We start from the raw sequence: 15,782 nt of genomic DNA, 5'->3' as shown, positions 1-15,782 counted from the left end.
CAGTAAATCTAAATGTCAAAGGTAACACAGCTGTGATTTTTTTCTAAAATCCTTAAAAGATGTTCTATTTGATCCGATATTCCACACATAGGCAACAACAGTGCTATAAGCTGTTACTTTTAGCTTGCTTTAGAAAAAAGTGTAAAAAAAGTATATTTGATTAAAGTTCATTCTAAGTTTTATTAAAAATGCATTTACTTTCTTTTAAAAAATCCGCAATTACTTTTTGGGCAACCCAATATAAAACACATTTGAAGAATAAGTTTATAAAGTTTACTTCTAAATCCACTTTGGCATTTCAATTTGCGGCATATCCCACTCAAGGTAGTTTCGTTGGGGATAGATTTTTGTTGTTGTGCTAATGATCTCCGACTTGTCCGAGAACGTTATTGTACAAGGCAAATAGAGAGAATGAAAAATATATACAGAACACTTTTCCAGAACAAAAATTATGAATAAACAAATTCAAAGCATACTTGTACAATACAAATCATTTAGTAGTTTCTTTACAAAGTAATTTCAACACCAACCCTTAATGGAAACATACTTTTTATTTTAATCCCATTTTCTCAGACAAATGCTTATTGTTGTTGTATTTTTCACTAGAGATTTTGTCAAAATATCTGCCGGATTTTCGTTCGATGGTACATACTTCAAATCAAGCTTCCCTTCCTTGAAAACATCTCTCATATGATGCACCCGGATGTCGACATGATTGCTTCTTGAATGATACACCGCGTTTTTAATGAACTGTTGGGATCCAATGTTGTTGCATTTCTCACAAATCTACCAAAACTAATTTCAGTCATCAAATCTCGAATATGAATGATCTCCTTCGTCGATGCAGATAAAGCCATATATTCGGCTTCGGTGCTACTTAACGCCACAGTTGGTTGTTTTTTACTTTCAAACATCATAGCAGCTCCAGCCAATGTAAATATATGAATGATTTTCTATCATCTGAGCCACCTGCCCAGTCAGGATCTGCGAATCCGTATAATGGTTTGCCAGTGCACTTATACTCTAATCCTTGGTTTATGGTTGCATTTAGATATCGCATGATATGATGAACTCCACTCATATGTTCAGAATTCGGATCGTTGTTAAATTGAAATAATTTCGTGACAGCTTGTAGGATATCCGGCCTTCAACATAATATACATTAAGGAACCAATTAGAGACAGATAGGATCTTATATCCACCTTCTTACAATTCACACAGCCATCTGTACACTTCTTACACTTTTGACAAGGATCTAATGGAGTAGCAACCTTTCTGACGTTTTCCATTCATTTTCTTTGAACAATTCAAAAATCATATTCTTTTGAGAAAGTTGTAAAGGTCCCGTTGGAGTATTTCTCCTTATCTATCCATAGAGTCCTTTATCGTTAATTTCTAAGTACGCCCAATTTGTATTTCACTTCCTTTAAATAGTCTTCGTTGGAACCAGCCAATAAGATATCGTCTATGTATACAACGAGAATAATGACATCCTGTTCTGTGTTAATTGTGTACACACTTGTATCGATCATACATTGTTCAAATCCAATTTTCTGTGTTAATTGTGTACACACTTGTATCGATCATACATTGTTCAAATCCAATTTTCTTCAAGTTTTCGTCCAATTTCTTATTCTATTTTCTACCGGAATATTTGAGACCATAAATGGCTTTTTGTAGCTTTCATACTTTATCCGGTGATTCGGTATTCTCAAACACCTGTGGTTAATCCATATAAATCTCTGCATCAACTTCACCATTCAGATACGCAGTTGTAACGTCATTTTGATGCAGATATATAATTTAAATTCTGCTGCAAGAGCTAGAAGATTGCGTACGCTAGAATATCGAGTTACTGGGAAAATGTTTCGGTGTAGTTCACCCCATACTTCTGACTGCAACCTTTCGCGACTAGTCTTGATTTGTAACGCTCTACGTTTCCATCCTTATCGTGTTTCTTTGTGAACACCTACTTACACTTTACAATAGGAACTCCATTTGGTCTATCCACCAATTTCCACATTCCTTTGTCGACTAAGGACTTGTACTTGGGTTTCATCGATTGAATCCACATATCGCGATCATTTATTGACAATGCTTCGTCCACAGTTTTTGGATCGTCTTTAATGTCAGTTTTTATGAGATTGTTCCTAATTTGCCTTCCAGATCGCAATACATTGGAATTCAAATCTCATCTGGAGCAGATGGGGTTTTAGTTTCTTCAACTACTTGAGTTGATTCACTCATATGTTCATCCAATACACGATTTCCACAGACAATATATTTCTTGTATTATCTACAAGTGCGGATGCCTGTTCTGTATTTTGAATAATTATAAAGCTCTATTCTTTTTGTCATATACACTATAAACCTTTGACTCGCTACACATCCTTAGGACACATTCTTTTCCCCTCGCCTGGAACTATGACTTACCAGGTCGTTTGTCTAATTTTATAGCTTTGCATCCAAACGTCTTCAAATGAGCGACAGTCGGCTTTCTTCCACTCCAACGCTCTATAGGTGTAACACCTTCCACTGCTTCGGTTGGACAACGATTTCTCAAGTAAACATATATATAAGTAAGTTGGACTTTGCTGACCTTACACTACATATGTCAATGGTGGCTCTGTCAAAGGATAAGAGGATTCACTTCTATTTGTTCACCCCAAAAGAGTTGAAACAAGTGTCGTTAGTGATACGAACCCTTACACAGTTTCTGATGTCACTTGAATCAAGTCTGAGTTTGATAGAATGTGCCAAATTTAAGAAACCTTCTTCTATTAAGAAGAATACTGACACTGGTCTTCTTTTCCGGGAAAGAAGATTCGTGATGTATTCCATGTCCGTGGGATTGAGAACCATATAATTTCTCATGGTGTAGATGGTAGATCCACCTTGATAATTTCTTGGGAAAAGCCCAAGAGGAAAAGTGGCGACATTCAGTGTCGCAGATGTCAGAGATGGGCACGTATCCCGTAACTGCAACTAGGCATATAGATGTGTAAAATGTGCACAAGAACACGAACCAGGACAGTGTCAAAGCACACGAGAAGATTCTTCTGATCCTTTCTGTAAGAACTGCGGGGAATCTGAACATTCCCCGAATTGGAAAAGTGTCCAATCTACAAGAAATATGTTGCTTCTAAACAGAGAAGGTCAGCGAAATCAGATGAGGAGAAATCTATTGCAGTAAACAATGTCATGAAAGCTGTCAACTTATCCTATACTTCAGCTGGTAAATCTTTGGCCAGTATGATGTAACCCACTGTAAATCATGGACAGTGGGTTTTTTTGAAACTTTCGAGCTATTTTCTGGAGCTGCAGGAATTGAGACTTGAACAGGAAATTAATATATTTCTCAGTGGATATCAACGCATGCCAAAGTCTGATGCAAAATTTTAATTTTTGCGTCCACTAGACAAATTAAGAACCCAATATGGTAATAGACCATAGATGGATTAACTTTCTTATCTTCAACGTTCGCTCCTTGGTACACAAGAGCAGACAACTAGATTTAAGCAGAACGCTTGTTCACAACAACAAAGACTTTACCTTTATTCAAGAATGTTGTTTGCGGAGAAACAAAAATATAAAAATTAATGGGTATACATAGTTCGATATATGATTATACAAATATTGGAACAGCTTTAATTATCAAGGATATATTCAAATTTCAAAGATGTTGGTATTAGCCCTGGTTGAAAGTTATTATGACAATATACAAAGAAGATATTTGGTTGGGTCTATTTATATTCCATGCAATTACACACCACAAAGGATGAAATCCGATTTAAATAATCTACTTCAATTGTGCAACAAGTTTGATGGTTATATTCAGGATGCACTAAAAAGGTGTTTTTGTTTTGAATTTGCAGTAAATCTAAATTTCAAAGACTTGGTAACACTGCTGTGATATTTTTCTAAAATCTTAAAAATATGTTCTATTTGATCCGATATTCCACACGCAAGCAACAAAGCAGTGTTATAATGATGAAAATGCAAATATAGAACACATTTGCAAAAGATAAGTTGTAAAATAAAAGTTTATTTCTAAAGCCACATTGACATTTCAATTTAGATTTATTGGGGGTAGATTTTTGTTGTTGTGCTATTGACACTACCTCTTAGTTGTACCATGGTTATATTCTTGGCGGTGATTTGAATTCGAGAAGCCAATCTTGGGGTGATACTATGGATAACGCGAACGGGAAAGTCTTGCATCATTGGCTGAATGAGAATTTATTGGATGTCATTAAGTTTTGTTATACTTCACCGTCATATCCTAATGACCCATCTTTCCTTGACCACTTCCTAGTAAGTTCGCGCCTTATAGACAATTGTGTTGAAAATGTCGGGATTACAACGTTGCCATTCTTCTCTGATCACATTCCACTAAGAATGAGAATGAAATTTGAATGTTCAGCCATACTGATAAAACCCCCCCTTTACATCTATCATATATGAACACCAATTGGAATAACTTCCGACGTGATGTTACTTCTGAATTTTAGCGTCTCATGCCGCCAACAAATCCAAATCTGAACAACGATGAGTAGAAATAAGAACCTAAAGTGGAACTCCTTCTAACTGCTAGTGCGGGACACACACACCTAGATGGTGTTATATAGTCTCTTCTTCTTCGATGTCCTCACAGCTTCCAACCGTATTCAGCATGTATTCCGATTAGACAGTGACCTGTCATGACGGACACAATGACTGAGACTTCTGTTCTAGCCAATGACAGCAAAGCAGTAGACCTCTTCAAGTCTAGATAAGGCCACATAGTTTTGGAATGCTCACAGCCCCCTCTTTGTGACCGACTATCATTCGTTGTCCTTCGGGCCTGGTCCTTACATGTCGCTCGAGGCATACTCACAGATTCCAGAGTCCTTGGAATGTGTAGGGTAGTTCATAGTCTCGCTAGCTCATCCGATTTCCAATTCCCTGGGATATCTCTGAAGCCCGGAACCAAGAACAGGTGAATTTGGAACTGTTCAGCCATCTCGTTAAGAGATATGCGACAGTCGAGAGCGGTTTTTGTGTTCAGAAATACGTTCTCCAGGGATTTAATGGCTACATAGCTTTCTAAGAAGATATTTATGTCAATCGTCGTATTGACATTATATCTTAGCCATTTCACCACTTCCTTAATTGCAAGGATCTCTGCTTGATACACACTGCAGTGGTGGGGTAACCTTTTCGATGTGATCAGTTTAGAGTACATCCCAAAGCCCACCTGGTCGTTTAGTTTGGAACCATCCGTATAGAAGTCTACGTAACTTTTGTAGCCAGGGATAGCGTCGTTCCAATCGGTTCTATCAGGAATAGTGGTACAGTACTTTTATCAAACAGCGGCTCAGGTAGGGAGCAATCCACACTGCCTGGAACATCGGATATTGTATGAAGGATAACAGTGTCCGTAGCTGCTACATAACCAATGAGAAAGCTCCCTTAGCCTCACGGCAGTGGTAGCTGAAATTTGGGTAGCCACAATGTCCAGAGACATAAGATGTAGCATTAAATTCAGTGCAACAGATGATGTCGTCCTCAGTGTGGCTGTGATGCACAAACAAGCTATTATTTGGATCCGGTTAAGTTTTGAGCAGTAGGTAGGAGCGCCGTAAACCAGACCACAGCACCATATAGCATTATAGGTCTGACAACTGCAGTATATACCCAATACATGATACGCAGACAAAACCCCCAACTTTTGTCAATGGCTCTCTTGCAAAATGTTGGATTTGAAGCACAATTTTCTGTCCAGAAAACACCCAGGTATTTTGCGCTTTCTGTAAATCGAACATTATCTCCACCCAAGGAGACAGGTTCCACTGTAAGCAACTTGTATCTCCTGCTGAAAAGAACTACTTTTGTCTTGCACGGTTTTCTACCTAAACCACTTTCGGTAGCCCACTTTGCTGTTACACGTAGAGCTTCCTGAAGTAAATCTCTTAGACTGCCAGGAAACTTTCCCCTTCAGCAAAAGCCAAGTAATCAGCATACCCGACCACTTTATACCTTTTTCTTACAGAGACAAGAATATATTGTTAATGGCTATATTCCAAAGTAGACATTACACCTCCTTGAGGAGTTTCTCTGCTGACCCAACTTTTTAGATCCACAGATCCCAAGCCTGCCGTAATTCATCTTTTAGTAAGTAAGTTATTAATAAACTTTCTTACGGTAGAGTTGATGATTGACATCGGTTTTACATTATTGAAAGCACCTTCAATGTCAGGAAATGCTACCATTGTATATTCCTTGACAGCGAGAGAATCCTCTATGTAGCCGACTAGGTCGTGAAAGGCTGTTTCAATGGATTTGCCTTTACTATATGCATGCTGCTACCGCGACAGGCGATCTTCAGGGATCTTTGTTTCTATCAACCTCTCAAGAGTCCTCACAATAAAGGATGACAGACTAATAGGACGAAAATCTTTCGCCTTCGTGTCCCTCCATCCCACAGGTATATATGAAATTCTGATACGAGCAAAGTATATCTCCCTAAACCAGGGAACCAGTCTATCAGACACAGCTTGTAATTCAACCGGTAATACATCATCAGGGCCTGGCGACTTAAATGAGTAGAAACTTTTTGTGGCTCTAACAGCCTCCGACGAATGCATACCAATGACAACCTCTGCTGGCGCCACGTTGTCTGTTGGAGAATTTCCCGGGAAATGTGTATCAACGAGTAGTTCTAGTGTTTTCTCACTAGAAATTGTCCATACATTCTCTGACTTCTGAATATACCCCACCGTAATAGGTCTCGAGGACAAAATCTTCCTTAGCCTATATGCCTCAGATGTATCCTCCACGGAGCTGCACAATTCAACCCAGGATTTGTTCTGAGCCTTTTTCTGCTCGCCCTAAAATTTTCGTAGATCAGCCTTAAAGATGTCCCAATCGTGTTGTGCTCTTGTGGCTTTTGCTCTGTTGAAGAGTTTTCTGCAGTCTTTCCTTAGACCAACCAGCTCTGGGGTCCACCATGGCGGTCGCTGTTTGCCCCTTGGCCTTCGCACTAGGACATACTGACACAAGCGAGTCATTCAGGGCCTCTGTGATCCGCTTGACCGATATGTCTACATCCTCCGTAGTTTCCACTTCCTTTTCTGGTCTAGAAGGGACAGACGTGCAGAATTTGTGCCGAAATTTATCGCAATCCGCCTTTCTTCGGTCGGTCGGTTTATCCCCTTTATTACAAATCGTCAGATTGCAACGTATAATATATTCAATATCATCACTTCCTACAATGAGCCTTTTCTTCCCTACAGAAGCGGCTTCAACCAGCGACTTAAGGTTGGAAGTTGGCGTCTCTGAATCGTGTTCCATATATAGGGAAGCCAGCCAGTCAGAGATTTGTTTATTTCAAGTCTGGCTACTCCTAAATGTTCAGTGCTTAGCGAGGGAAGAATAAGAACATTTAGACTACTCGTTGCAAGAATACAGGTTCTGTGTCTCCCATTCCCCGTCCACGAATCATTCCTCCACACACCCATGCTTTTGCTCTGTTGAAGAGTTTTCTGCAGTCTTTCCTTAGACCAACCAGCTCTGGGGTCCACCATGGCGGTCGCTGTTTGCCCCTTGGCCTTCGCACTAGGACATACTGACACAAGCGAGTCATTCAGGGCCTCCGTGATCCGCTTGACCGATATGTCTACATCCTCCGTAGTTTCCACTTCCTTTTCTGGTCTAGAAGGGACAGACGTGCAGAATTTGTGCCGAAATTTATCGCAATCCGCCTTTCTTCGGTCGGTCGGTTTATCCCCTTTATTACAAATCGTCAGATTGCAACGTATAATATATTCAATATCATCACTTCCTACAATGAGCCTTTTCTTCCCTACAGAAGCGGCTTCAACCAGCGACTTAAGGTTGGAAGGTGGCGTCTCTGAATCGTGTTCCATATATAGGGAAGCCAGCCAGTCAGAGATTTGTTTATTTCAAGTCTGGCTACTCCTAAATGTTCAGTGCTTAGCGAGGGAAGAATAAGAACATTTAGACTACTCGTTGCAAGAATACAGGTTCTGTGTCTCCCATTCCCCGTCCACGAATCATTCCTCCACACACCCATGGTTCCTGGATAAGAACCACGTCAAATCCCCAGTCATCAGGAGGAACTTTAGTGCAGCCGACGCGATCTTACAATGGTGGAAATATATCTGTAGAAACCGGACCTTAATCAGGATTCAGAACTTCGTCTTCTGACTCCATCAGGAGTTCATCCTCACAAGATTCGTTAGAACTTGTCATTATGAGCTTCCGTACGCATCCAGGGGCAGGTGAGAAAGCTGTGGAACCACTCTTCCTCAGGACACTGGGCATTTGCGGCGTGGACGATTTCTGAGCTCCGTGCTTTCCGCTGGCGCACACTTTGAGCCCAGACAAAATTTTTAACCCACACACACAGGGCCTGTCGGGTCCCGTTTCAATGCCATCCCCTCCTATCTCGATTGTGGCAGGACAATTTTCTGTCTCCTGTAATCAGCCAGACTTGAGCGATGTGGTCGATAGTTCCTCAGGCAAGTGTTTAGCAGCAGCGAGTCGTCTCCTGATTCGCCAAACCCACCGCTTCTATAGAACTTCAATTTCAGCTTGTTGAATCCGTAGGATACAACCCTTTCGCACTTGTTGAAGTCTGCGAGACAGCCGGAGTTTAGTACGAATACTGCATGTCACCATCAGCCTCATCCAATTTACCAATTTTCCAGTCGTTTGTTGAAAGATCGGGCTTACATTCCCTTAGTCTTCCAAGCATCGATTCAGGATCGGAGGGAATCCTTGGTATCCAAGCATGCGCCGTTGGCCGAGAAGGAATATCTTCCTTCTTGACTAAATCTAGTGCTGCACCTGGCCAGATCTCCCCAATCTTTTTTAGCGCATACCAATACATTTAAATTGAGCGTTGATTCCCAAAAGCAATTAGTCTGTATCGGCCCCGATACCGGCCTGCAATGTCGCAAACTGGAGGAGACCCAGGAAATTGCACAAGGACATCGGGGTATATTGATGACAATCCATTGACTACCTTACTCCAATTATTCCTGGGTATGCCCTATTCTTCTCCCTTGTCGACAACTGCCATCACCAAAATGTCCCTAGCGACATTAGCAAAGTCCATTCTAAGCCTACTCCCGGGCTCCAGATCTGCCGCTCCACTGGAAACAGCCGCAGCCGCCTAATGGATACCTCTATCGCGGCTATACTTGAGTGACTTACATTTTTCTTCCAAAAATAATGACCTATTATGAGTTACAGAAAAGTTCTTGCGTAAAGAAATAACAATACGTCCGCTCCACTCAACGGTTCAAACAGTGAGTATAAGATATTATCAAAGCAAATCCAGTTATTGAAAACAATAATAAAAGAGACAACAGCTTTGGAACAAGCCAAACAATTTAGTGAGAGATTGTTTACAATCAAACCTGGTCCGTCTGCATTTAGAAATTTATTCCATATCTGGGAGAAAGAAGTCGCCATTTTGCTAACAACTGCGGATGGATAATAATATCATCACTAGTGACACTGAAATAGCTGAATGTTTCCGAACACATTATACCTCCACGTTTCGTGTGACTGTTCCTGGTAGCCCGGTAGATGATCTGGATACAAGGATATCATCTTTTGTTACTGCAGTTCTAAACCACATCTTCTCATTTGATGATAACGTAAGAGCATTGGCTAACCCGGATGATTACCATTTCACAGATTCTGGAACAATTAAATCTATAATTGGAAACATAAATGGAAAGGAATATAACGGATGCGTTGGCATTTCAAATTTTCTATTGATACAAGTACCAGATTCAACAATTGATTTCCTTACCTGCATATACAATAACTGTATAAACAATGGTTATTTACCAGCTAGTTGAAAATTGGCCCATATTACTCCAATTAAGAAAAAGCCCACTAGCGATGTTCCAGGAGATTTTCGCCCAATTTCCTTGTTGTCAAATGTCGGGAAGATATTTGAACATGTTTTGAAAATAAAAATTGAGAAGGAATTTATTATATCAGTCCCATTCTGATTTTCAATTTTGTTTTAAAAAGAAGCATTCCACCCAACATGCCCTTTTAAAATTCCAAACTGACATACATAACTACAAATTTCAGAAACCAAATTTGTACTGTTGCAATCTCCTTGGACATTGAAATGCTATTGGACATTGAAATAGCATTTGACTCCGTTTGGCACAAAGCAATAATATATAAACTGATTAACTTGGAGGTTGACCCTTGCCTTTTTAAGGTGATTTAGATCTTTCTTTCGGATCGAAAATTTGAAGTCAAGATTAAAAATGTTTTATCTTTATCGGGCACTGTAAGCAGCAGCGTTTCTCAAGGAAGTGTGTTGGCGCATTCCCTTTTTAACATGTTTCTATATGATTTTCCCCACACTGCTTCAAGCTCACAGGCAATTTATGTGTACAACTCATCCCCTGCGATTGTCTTGCAACAAGTATTAGCACATTTAACAATCATAAACGACTACTACAAAACATGGGCCATTACCATCAATGCAGGAAAATCTGAAGCCATATGCATCCGGAGCGTTTCAGGTAAATGTTCAAAATCAGTCGTTCCTGAAAGCAAAGGTCTGCAAGTCTCACTTGGTGGTATTGAAATCCCATTCAAAGAAAGCATAAAATACTTGGGCATCAACTTTGACAAACTTTTGAAATTTATCAAACATGTGAAACTTGATTAGCAAAAAGCGAGAAATATAGTTGGATCGTTTTCATATCTTTTTAATAATATATGTATATCTGCCACAACAAACGAAGTTGCTTTTGTATAAGGTGTCGATTCGATCGGTTCTTCTTTACGCCTTTCCAATTTGGTTCACGATGTCCTCAACTGTGACCAATGAGTTGGAAGTTTTCGAGCGCAAAGTCTTAAGGAAGAGCATAAGCAAACATTATGAGAGTACTAATAAGTATTTTCAAATATTTTCATATATAAAACTGCAAATGTTGCGCCACTTTGTACACACGCTTTCTTCATCAAATGAAATTTATTGAAAACCTTGCCGAGCACGAGAATTTCCTACTGAAACAAATTTATGAAACAGAGAGGAATATAACATGGTCTGGATCAGTATATCTTTCGCCAATTGGAATCTTCAACGAAAATCTTGACAGTGACCCAGTCCAGTACGCCATGCTACAATTTTTCATAAATTCAGCGCTTGGTTCAAATAGAGGTTAAACTATTACAAAGTCTAGTCAAACTGTAACCTCTTTCTATGTTATGACCACTTTTTATAATTTTTTTTCTAAATGCTGGTACTACGTTCTTTTTTGTGGAAAAATTTCCGAAAATCGGTCATTCGGTGGTTTGACAAGGTTACCACATTTGATTTTTTGGGTTTCTTTGGCCAAATTAATTATAAAATATTAATATGGTATCAAACAATTTATCAGCTGCTTATGTGCATGTGTACACACACATATTAGTGTTTGGGTCGTACTGAAATTCATGTATGTTGTTATAATTTTAATCAAAAACCACCCCTTCGTAATTAATAAATAATGAAACACAAAACAATTTAAAAAAGCCAAATTCGGCATTTATTTGTTAAAATAATTAGATTTTGTAGTCTAAAAACCATTGTCAGCATCTTCCACTTGTTGTAATTGAAAGACCAAAAGCAGTTGTGCTTCTTCTTCTTTCACAAACCTCATTATTTCGTACAGATTGACTGAGCTGCTTGTTGTGAAAGAGATATTTTTCTTCTTTCGAGTATATTTATTTATATTTAAAATTTACTTTCTTATTTATGCATCCACAAACACTATTTTTTCCACCCAGAGTAAATACATATGTTGCAATTAGAAGTTTGGCGTCCCGAATGTAAATTTTCCCTAGATGAAAAAACAAGTTACGACGAAACGAACACTTTTCGGCATTTTCCGGTTGTGTTTTTTTATATCGAGTTTCAACGCGAAAACCGAATATAATACCGGCCTTAACATTATGGAAAACGACACAAAAAACATCTTTATCATAATTTGTCATACATACTGCCATGCACATTCCATTTTTTGTTTTGACTGAACATTTGGTATTCTTTTAAATAAAACACCATCTGTGATACTTATACATTAGTACGCATTCCTGTATTATAGTATACTGAAACCAATTGTACCTTATTTACACATACACACATGTATTTACATTAATGTTCTCGTTAAACATTCCTTGTTATTTTGTTTTGTTATTTATATTTATCGACAGCTCATGCCTGTCGCGACACCGTAAGCAGTGAGTATATATCGCACTCTCAGTAATGTTTTTTTAAATTGTCACGATTCGGCTCTCAAAAAGGGAAACGTCCTATTTACACAGCAGCACTGGCTTCTTGTCGATCTGTGCACGGCTAAGGCTCGTCGGATAGGGATGTTGTTCTTGTGTGCAAATCAGAAAATAATCGCTGTTATCATATAATAATTTGAACCAGTGATTAACAATCCTAAAAAAAATGACGTGTTTGGGGCTTGATCTTAACATCCTGTCCGCGGCGACATCTGTAGGTTGATTAAAGAAAATCCGCTGTTGTTTACCTACATGCTCCCCTCCCTCGGTTTCTCACCAAAAACCAGACCATGGTAACCCTTGTCGCCTATTAAAGGATTACCTCAGATACGATATTGACTTTGAAATACCTACCTTGCCACGATCCCTACTCAGCCATATTGACTACTCGATGCGATCATGTAAAATTCAAGAAAAACTCATTTTTATTATTCTTAAAATAATAACTAGAACTAAACGTTAGGTCTAATTAAAATAAAGAGTAAATGTTGTTTATACAATCAATAAATCGTATGATGGGACTGTAGACATACAAGAATATTATATAGTAATGAGCTGAAAACAAAATCAAAAAAAGAACACTCCTATTATAGCGCTATAATATGGAATGCGGTCACAATTCATGACTTATAAATACAATAAAAAACTAGAATGAGAATTGGGCTAAAATCTCATGTACAATATGTTTTTATATACCATCATAAATAAATTCGATCAAGTGACGGAATATAAACCAAGAAAAAAATATGTTAAAAGAGATTAAGTAGCATATCTCAATGTGCCACCTGGTACGAGAATACTTGACAAAGGTTTGAATTGAAGGAAAGAAATGATAAGTGCCTTAAACAGCACTGAATGTTTCTAAAAGGCTTGAAAATTCTCTTCAAACTAATGGAAAATACAAGTGTTTTGCCTTGAACAGCACAAGGTTATCAAAAATTGCTAAACAACAAATTAAAAAGAAGAAGGAGAATAACAAAGGTTCACAATCATGGGCTTGAATATTTAAAACAGCTTAAATGTACTAAAATGTTGTAAAATCGCTTAAAAATTATATATATCAAAATTTCAGGAAATTATCAAAAATATGTGCCTGCACGGCACTAAATTGGCTTAAAGTGCGTCATTAAATACTTTAAAAGGTGTGTATACAGTGAATTTTCTTCGGAAAGACAGAATTATTCTTCTGCAAGCGTGTGTCTGCACAGCATTGAATGGTTTTAAACGCGGTGACTATTAGTAAATAATATATAGAAATACAATGGTTTTTCTTTACTGATTGGTTTTAGCGGCAACAACTATAGTTAATATTTTTCTAATTACATGAGGTAACAGCAATTTGTCCGTCACCAAGCTATTTCCAAGTGACTTGACAACAATGTAAACTTTCCGAGAAAGAAACTTGACCTGGTTTGAAATTGTTAAAAAAATATACATATATATATAAGTTTTGAAGAAAAACAATTGAAATTTTTGTACCGTAGGTATCTACTGCGGTCTCAAAGTGTTTAAAATTCTCAAAAAATAGCACATTTATCTCCAAAGAGGTATATTATCGTTATGCCTTACCTTATAAAAAGTCTTTAAAAATACCGTTGCTTTTCCTCCGTGCGTCTATATAAGCATGTGACAAAACATCGGATGACTACATAATGGTACCTGCTTGACAGAAGGCCTTGTTGTTATTGTTGCTGTTGTACGGGGATCGTGATATACTGATGAGATTGATGGTTATGATGATGTTGTTGTTATACAAAAGCGGAGATTCGTTGTCATCGAGAAACTGAATATTGTTGAAAGATGAGAACTTTGTTATTGCTTGTAGGGCGATGTGAACTATGGTGATGATTTTATTACTGAATGATTATGGTATCAGTACGACAGATCTAAATTTTCATATTGCCCTTGGTATTTTGACTGACTCTGGTGACGTGTGACGGCTGACAACGGTAACAAAAATAGAAGGCTGGATAGGGGTTGGTTTCCCTTTTTCCTTGTACAAGAACTTATGGCGAGTTGTTGTTGTGCCAAAAATTAAGTTGTGTTGTTTCGTCAAGACGAATTAAAACTGATAGGTGGTTTTATCTGGTGTCTAATCTATGGTGTTGTTTTTTGCACGCAGGCAAAGTGTTGTTGTCGGGTCATACTAAAAGACTAGATATGGGTTTGTCCGCAAGACTATGACGCTTCCAAAAGTTGGTGTGTGTTGTTATTTTAGTTGGACTACACTAGAGGGCTTGAAGTGGTGTGGTCGCAAGATGTTGTACGGCGTTGGTGTTGTTGTACCCAAACGAAATTCTTGAAACTGGTGTGCTCGCAAGATTTGGTGCGATGTTATTGTTGCTGTACCCAAAAAAGATATGGCAGTGTGAGATTTTGTAGTCTGGGTGCCGCCGGTAGCTAAGGTGTTCGTGTTCCAAACCACTATTAGGTTAGGTTGAAAAAAGGATGCAGACATTAATCCGCCCAATTGCCACTATGGACATATACCTAAGCCAGTAATCGGCTTGTTGTGCGCTCTAAAAACTATAAATTAACCTCTAAATTGAACTAAATTAGCAGCGAACGGACGTGTTTTATTTTGTTTCGTTTTTAATTGAAGTTTTGCGTTGTTTTCCCCACTTTAATTTTAAAAAATCTTGTTTAATAGTGTTCAAAAAGTCTTGCTTAATAGAAACAACATAACATATAGTTATTAAAGCGTTCAAAATAACCAACAAGTGAAAATAAAAATTGATATTTCTACTTCTGAACGGCAAAAGAAGAAAAGAAGTAAAAAACAAAAATAAACAAAAACATTCTCTCTCCACAACAGTGTAGTGTTTTTAAGGGAGGCACTTAACTTCTAAATACATACGAAGAGTACCAATGTATTTAACAAAATAAAACAAAACATAAAACAACCAAGCAAATCCTGGATAATCGACTCAAAAAACAATCCGAAAGTATATCTAGTGAAATAAAAGCAATGATTAAGGAAAGTGAGGACCGAATATTAACAGAAATTAATAAGAAAATAACCGAAATGAGAGTGGACTTAAACAATGTAATTGAAAGAGTGTCATATTTAGAGACAACTATGTGTGAAATTTCCGACCTCAAAGCCGAGATAATAGACTTAAACATAAAAGCATTAAAACAACAACATAACGCAGATACTTGTTATAACAATAACGATGAGAATCTTTTAAATTAAATTTTTCATGAAATTAAACCCTTTTAAACTATAATTTATTTATTTTTCAAACAAAATAATTTTGCCTTTCCATATATAAATTTAAAATCAAAGATATGTACTGTCTACAATTACTTCAATGTTTCTCAATATGTTGTTCCTTGTAATTAAAGGGAAAATTCTAGAGACATTGACAGTTGCGAAACTTGTAGCGTGTAGACGTGTTTATTTGAGCTCCTGATAAAACACTCCATACTCTGGTTATAAACCACAAAAAGATTCAAATAAA

At 37.9% G+C, this 15,782-nt stretch overlaps 1 protein-coding gene across 4 annotated transcripts in view; it reads right to left on the bottom strand.

The window, feature by feature from the left end:
- Window positions 1-9,245: 9,245 nt before the first annotated feature.
- LOC106090358 (uncharacterized) overlaps window positions 9,246-15,782 on the bottom strand; it is a 194,461-nt gene continuing 187,924 nt past the window's right edge. Inside the window, exons 6-8 of one of the 4 annotated variants that reach the window (XR_009397502.1) lie at window positions 9,827-9,946; window positions 9,560-9,726; window positions 9,246-9,491 (exon numbers count right to left, since the gene is read on the bottom strand). Coding sequence is in view for 2 of the 4 variants with exons in the window: in XM_059364290.1 (XP_059220273.1) it covers window positions 14,528-14,661 (134 nt within the window). In the remaining 2 variants the exon portion in view is untranslated. Of the gene's footprint in view, window positions 9,492-9,559; window positions 9,727-9,826; window positions 9,947-12,896; window positions 13,726-13,887; window positions 14,102-14,131; window positions 14,662-15,782 lie in introns of those variants that run through there. The other 3 variants (XR_009397503.1, XM_059364290.1, XM_059364289.1) reach the window with 3 other exon arrangements.

The sequence above is a fragment of the Stomoxys calcitrans genome, chromosome 3 (genome assembly GCF_963082655.1).
Source record: "Stomoxys calcitrans chromosome 3, idStoCalc2.1, whole genome shotgun sequence".
NCBI lineage: Eukaryota > Metazoa > Arthropoda > Insecta > Diptera > Muscidae > Stomoxys > Stomoxys calcitrans.
The sequence above is the reverse complement of the archived record's forward strand: the minus strand, read 5'-3'. Positions and strand labels throughout refer to the sequence as shown.